This window comes from Bufo gargarizans, chromosome 1 (genome assembly GCF_014858855.1).
Source record: "Bufo gargarizans isolate SCDJY-AF-19 chromosome 1, ASM1485885v1, whole genome shotgun sequence".
In the NCBI taxonomy this organism is placed as follows: Eukaryota; Metazoa; Chordata; class Amphibia; order Anura; family Bufonidae; genus Bufo; species Bufo gargarizans.
This window is the reverse complement of record NC_058080.1, coordinates 58,930,325-58,936,324: the sequence shown is the minus strand read 5'-3', so window position 1 is coordinate 58,936,324 and position 6,000 is coordinate 58,930,325. Positions and strand designations below refer to the sequence as shown.

Here is a 6,000-nt window from a genome sequence, read left to right as displayed (position 1 = left end):
TGTACCCCTGGGGCATCGGCCCACTGGAAAATTTCCCTGTAGGGTCTATGGCCAATCCGCCCCTGCAAGGGAGCGTTTTGATTTTTCCTACATCATATTACTGTACAGTATTTGACTAGACCTCCCAGTCACGAGAGCAAGATCTGTGCAGACACTGACAGCAAGGAATGCTTTGAGATTTCAGCTCTGAAGTCACTCAGTTTTAATGTTAGTTGTTTTAGTAAGGAACAATTTAAACCTAATGTGCTCAAGAATGTTCACTTTTGGCTTGAGAGGTGTTCCTCTGACTTCACTATACCGTAACCAGCTATTTGTAAGCAATTAGCTAAAAGAATAAAAGTTTTTCTTTACTATAGGCATCTTTTTCTTTATTAGTGTGTCTGTGGTCTCCAGACAGTCTGCTGGGTAGAGGAGAACATTAAGTCCAATGATGTGAGAAGTCTATGACGGTATCACATAGGCTTGCGAGCTCCCGTTTCTTGCAGCCTGATAAGCGGCCATCCTGTGAGCGGTTTCTCTTGACACCACCCCGTACTGGAGTAGCTGAGCCTGGCGCTCCCTGCTCTCCTCCAGTTCCTTCCAGTGCTTCTCTTCATAAGAGTTCTGTAAGAAAGAGGATTTCACTGAAGCAAATAAAAAAAAAACAATAGCAGTATATAGGACAATGAAATGTGCAATACCCGACTACAGAAAATGGGAACTATTCATCTGCTTAAAGGGCATCTGTCAGCAGATATATACTTCTGAAACTGGCTGACCTGTTACATGTGCTCTTGGCGGCTGAAGGCATCGGTGTTGGTCCCATGTTCCTATGTGTCCGCATTGCTGAGAAAAATGATGTTTTAATATATGCAAATGAGCCTCTAGGAGCAACGGGGCGTTACCATTACACCTAGAGGCTCCGCTTTCTCTGCAACTGTTGCACCCTCTGCTCTCTGATAGGACCAGGTGGTGTAAACATCACACCTGGTCCTGTTAATCAAAGTCACGGCAGTTACTTTAGGAGTAACGGCTATGCCCCTGTTGTTCCTAGGGACTCATTTGCATTTATTAAAACATAGGAGTTCATTTATAAAACGGGTGTAAATTAGAACTGACTTATTTGCCCATAGCAACCAATCAGATTCCACCTTTCATTTTCCAAAGGAGCTGTCCAAAATGAAAGGTGAAATCTGATTGGTTGCCGTGGGCAATTAAGCCTGTTCTACTTTACACCAGTTTGATAATTGACCCCCATAATTTTTTTCAGCAATGCGGGCACATATGAACATGGGACCAACATGGATGCCTTCAGCTGCCAAGTGCACATGTAACAGGTCAGCCAGTGTCATAGGTACAAAACTGCTGACAGATGCCCTTTAACCACTTCAGCCCCGCTAGGTGAAACCCCCTTCATGACCAGAGCACTTTTTACACTTCGGCACTACACTCCTTTCACCGTTTATCGCTCGGTCATGCAACTTACCACCCAAATGAATTTTACCTCCTTTTCTTCTCACTAATGGAGCTTTCATTTGGTGGTATTTTATTGCTGCTGACATTTTAACTTTTTTTGTTATTAATCAAAATGTAACGATTTTTTTGCAAAAAAATGACATTTTTCACTTTCAGCTGTAAAATTTTGCAAAAAAAACGACATCCATATATAAATTTTTCGCCAAATTTATTGTTCTACATGTCTTTGATAAAAAAAAAATGTTTGGGCAAAAAAAAAATGGTTTGGGTAAAAAAGTTATAGCATTTACAAACTATGGTACAAAAATGTGAATTTCCGCTTTTTGAAACAGCTCTGACTTTCTGAGCACCTGTCATGGTTCCTGAGGTTCTACAATGCCCAAACAGTAGAAAACCCCCACAAATGACCCCATTTCGGAAAGTAGACACCCTAAGGTATTCGCTGATGGGCATAGTGAGTTCATAGAACTTTTTATTTTTTGTCACAAGTTAGCGGAAAATGATGATGATTTTTATTTTTATTTTTTTTCTTACAAAGTCTCATATTCCACTAACTTGCGACAAAAAATAAAAAATTCTAGGAACTCGCCATGCCCCTCACGGAATACCTTGGGGTGTCTTCTTTCCAAAATGGGGTCACTTGTGGCGTAGTTATACTGCCCTGGCAATTTAGGGGCCCAAATGTGTGAGAAGAACTTTGCAATCAAAATGTGTAAAAAATGACCGGTGAAATCCAAAAGGTACACTTTGGAATATGTGCCCCTTTGCCCACCTTGGCAGCAAAAAAGTGTCACACATCTGGTATCGCCGTACTCAGGAGAAGTTGGGGAATGTGTTTTGGGGTGTCATTTTACATATACCCATGCTGGGTGAGAAAAATATCTTGGTCAAATGCCAACTTTGTATAAAAAAATGGGAAAAGTTGTCTTTTGCCAAGATATTTCTCTCATCCAGCATGGTTATATGTAAAATGGCACCCCAAAACACATTCCCCAACTTCTCCTGAGTACGGCGATACCAGATGTGTCACACTTTTTTGCTGCCAAGGTGGGCAAAGGGGCACATATTCCAAAGTGCACCTTTCAGATTTTGCAGGCCATTTTTTACACATTTTGATTGCAAAGTACTTCTCACACATTTGGGCCCCTAAATTGCCAGGGCAGTATAACTACGCCACAAGTGACCCCATTTTGGAAAGAAGACACCCCAAGGTATTCCGTGAGGGGCATGGCGAGTTCCTAGAATTTTTTATTTTTTGTCACAAGTTAGCGGAAAATGATGATTTATTTTTTTTTCTCTTTTTTCCTTACAAAGTCTCATATTCCACTAACTTGCGACAAAAAAAAAAAAATTCTAGGAACTCGCAGTGCCCCTCACGGAATACCTTGGGGTGTCTTCTTTCCAAAATGGGGTCACTTGTGGGGTAGTTATACTGCCCTGGCAATTTAGGGGCCCAAATGTGTGAGAAGTACCTTGCAATCAAAATGTGTAAAAAATGGCCTGCAAAATCCGAAAGGTGCACTTTGGAATATGTGCCCCTTTGCCCACCTTGGCAGCAAAAAAGTGTCACACATCTGGTATCGCCGTACTCAGGAGAAGTTGGGGAATGTGTTTTGGGGTGCTATTTTACATATACCCATGCTGGGTGAGAGAAATATCTTGGGAAAAGACAACTTTTCCCATTTTTTTATACAAAGTTGGCATTTGACCAAGATATTTATCTCACCCAGCATGGATATATGTAAAATGACACCCCAAAACACATTCCCCAACTTCTCCTGAGTACGGCGATACCAGATGTGTCACACTTTTTTGCAGCCTAGATGCGCAAAGGTGCCCAAATTCCTTTTAGGAGGGCATTTTTAGACATTTGGATCCCAGACTTCTTCTCACGCTTTAGGGCCCCTAAAAAGCCAGGGCAGTATAAATACCCCACATGTGACCCCACTTTGGAAAGAAGACACCCCAAGGTATCCAATGAGGGGCCTGGCAAGTTCATAGAAATTTTTTTTTTTTCGCAAAAGTTAGCGGAAATTGTTTTTTTTTTTTTTTTTTTCTCACAAAGTCTCACTTTCCGCTAACTTAGGACAAAAATTTCAATCTTTCATGGACTCAATATGCCCCTCAGCAAATACCTTGGGGTGTCTTCTTTCCAAAATGGGGTCAGTTGTGGGGTGTTTGTACTGCCCTGGCATTTGAGGGTCTCCGCAATCATTACATAAAGGGCCAGCATTAGGAGTTTCTGCTATTCTCCTTATATTGAGCATACAGGTAATGAGATTTTTTTTTCCGTTCAGCCTCTGGGCTGAAAGAAAGAAATGAACGGCACAGATTTCTTCATTCGCATTGATCAATGTGGATGAAAAAATCTCTGCCAAAAAAAAAAAATGGAGGGGAAAGGCGTCTGCCAGGACATAGGAGCTCCGCCCTACATCCATACCCACTTAGCTCGTATGCCCTGGCAAACCAGATTTCTCCATTCGCATCAATCGATGTGGATGAATAAATCATTGCCGGGATTTTTTTTTTGATTTTTTTTAAAATATATATATACAAAGTGTTTGCCAAAGCATAGGAACGCCGCCTCCTCCTCAGCTCGTATGCCTCGGCAAACGTATCTGTCACTGCAGAGGAGAAAATCCCGTCTTGCAGCGCCGCATACACCGACTTGCGTGTAATCTGACAGCAGCGCAATGCTTCTGTCAGAATGCACATCGGTGCTGCAGCTGGTCGATCGGTTGGTCCACCTGGAAGGTAAAAAGACAAAAAAAAAAAAAAGAAAAAAACAGGCCGCAACGCAATAATTTTATTAACTTTGCAACAGAACATGTAACTTGAACTTTTTGAACTGAACATTAACGTGTTTGCTTACTGGTGTGTTTTTTTTTTTTTTTTTTGTTTTTTTACCTTTATAGAACAAACCTCTCCTTCCCCATGGGTCAATGTGCAAAGCGCAAATCGCCCAAAGATGTGGCGAAGTGCGTTATGCACTTTGTCCCATGTGAAAGGAGACGTTTGCAGCAGCAGTGAGTGAATGGGCCCTAATAGCCCTGTGTGCCTATCCTGGTGAGATGATCCCTATGCTAATAGTGTACCTGTGAGTGGTACTTCCGGAAACACTCTCCAAAGCATAGGGCAGGGTGGTCAGGACAGTCAGGACAGAAATAGCGGGTGTCACGCCTTATTCCACTCCTGCTACAGACACGACATCTTTTTCGGGGTGACGGTTGGGTTGAGGTACCAGGAACGACATTGGGGAAATGTCGCTCGTGTAGACGGCTAACTACACTGGTGGATGGGGCCACGGAACCTCCTGGGTACAGGAGGTTCTCGATGATCTCTTCCTGAAATTTGAGGAAGGATCCAGTTCTCCCAGCCTTACTGTAGAGAACAAAACTATTGTACAGAGCCAATTGAATTAAATATACAGACACCTTCTTATACCAGCGTCTGGTTCTGCGGGAAACTAAATACGGAGACAACATCTGGTCATTGAAGTCCACCCCTCCCATGTGGAGGTTATAGTCGTGGACTGAGAGGGGCTTTTCAATGACACGGGTTGCTCGCTCAATTTGTATTGTCGTGTCTGCGTGAATGGAGGAGAGCATGTAAACGTCACGCTTGTCTCTCCATTTCACCGCGAGCAGTTCTTCGTTACACAGTGCGGCCCTCTGCCCCCTTGCAAGACGGGTGCTAACGAGCCGTTGGGGGAAGCCCGCGCGACTAGTTCGCGCGGTACCACAGGCGCCAATCCGTTCTAGAAACAAATGCCTAAAGAGGGCCACACTTGTGTAAAAATTGTCCACATAAAGATGGTACCCCTTGCCGAATAAGGGTGACACCAAGTCCCAAACTGTCTTCCCACTGCTCCCCAGGTAGTCAGGGCAACCGACCGGCTCCAGGGTCTGATCTTTTCCCTCATAGATCCGAAATTTGTGGGTATAGCCTGTGGCCCTTTCACAGAGCTTATACAATTTGACCCCATACCGGGCGCGCTTGCTTGGGATGTATTGTTTGAAGCCAAGGCGCCCGGTAAAATGTATTAGGGACTCGTCTACGCAGATGTTTTGCTCTGGGGTATAAATATCTGCAAATTTCAGGTTGAAATGGTCTATGAGGGGCCGAATTTTGTGGAGCCGGTCAAAAGCAGGGTGGCCCCTGGGACGGGAGGCGGTGTTGTCACTAAAGTGCAGGAAACGCAGGATGACCTCAAATCGTGTCCTGGACATAGCAGCAGAGAACATGGGCATGTGATGAATCGGGTTCGTGGACCAATATGACCGCAATTCATGCTTTTTTGTCAGGCCCATGTTGAGGAGGAGGCCCAGAAAAGTTTTAATTTCGGAAACTTGGACTGGTTTCCACCGGAAAGGCTGGGCATAAAAGCTTCCCGGGTTAGCGGTGATAAATTGTGTGGCATACCGGTTTGTCTCTGCCACGACTAAGTCTAAAAGCTCCGCAGTCAAGAACAGCTCAAAAAATCCCAGGGCCGAACCGATCTGAGCCGTCTCAACCCGAACTCCAGACTGGGCGGTGAAAGGGAAA

The 6,000-nt window shown here is 44.0% G+C and overlaps 1 protein-coding gene across 2 annotated transcripts in view; it reads right to left on the bottom strand.

Moving 5' to 3' along the window:
- Nucleotides 1-254: 254 nt before the first annotated feature.
- The window catches only part of CFAP99 (cilia and flagella associated protein 99), a 121,005-nt gene continuing 115,259 nt past the window's right edge, over nucleotides 255-6,000 (bottom strand). For both annotated transcript variants that reach the window (XM_044295531.1, XM_044295530.1), the window contains exon 16: nucleotides 255-603. In XM_044295531.1, the coding sequence (XP_044151466.1) occupies nucleotides 442-603 (162 nt within the window). In that variant the 3' untranslated portion in view covers nucleotides 255-441. The remainder of the gene's footprint in view (nucleotides 604-6,000) is intronic.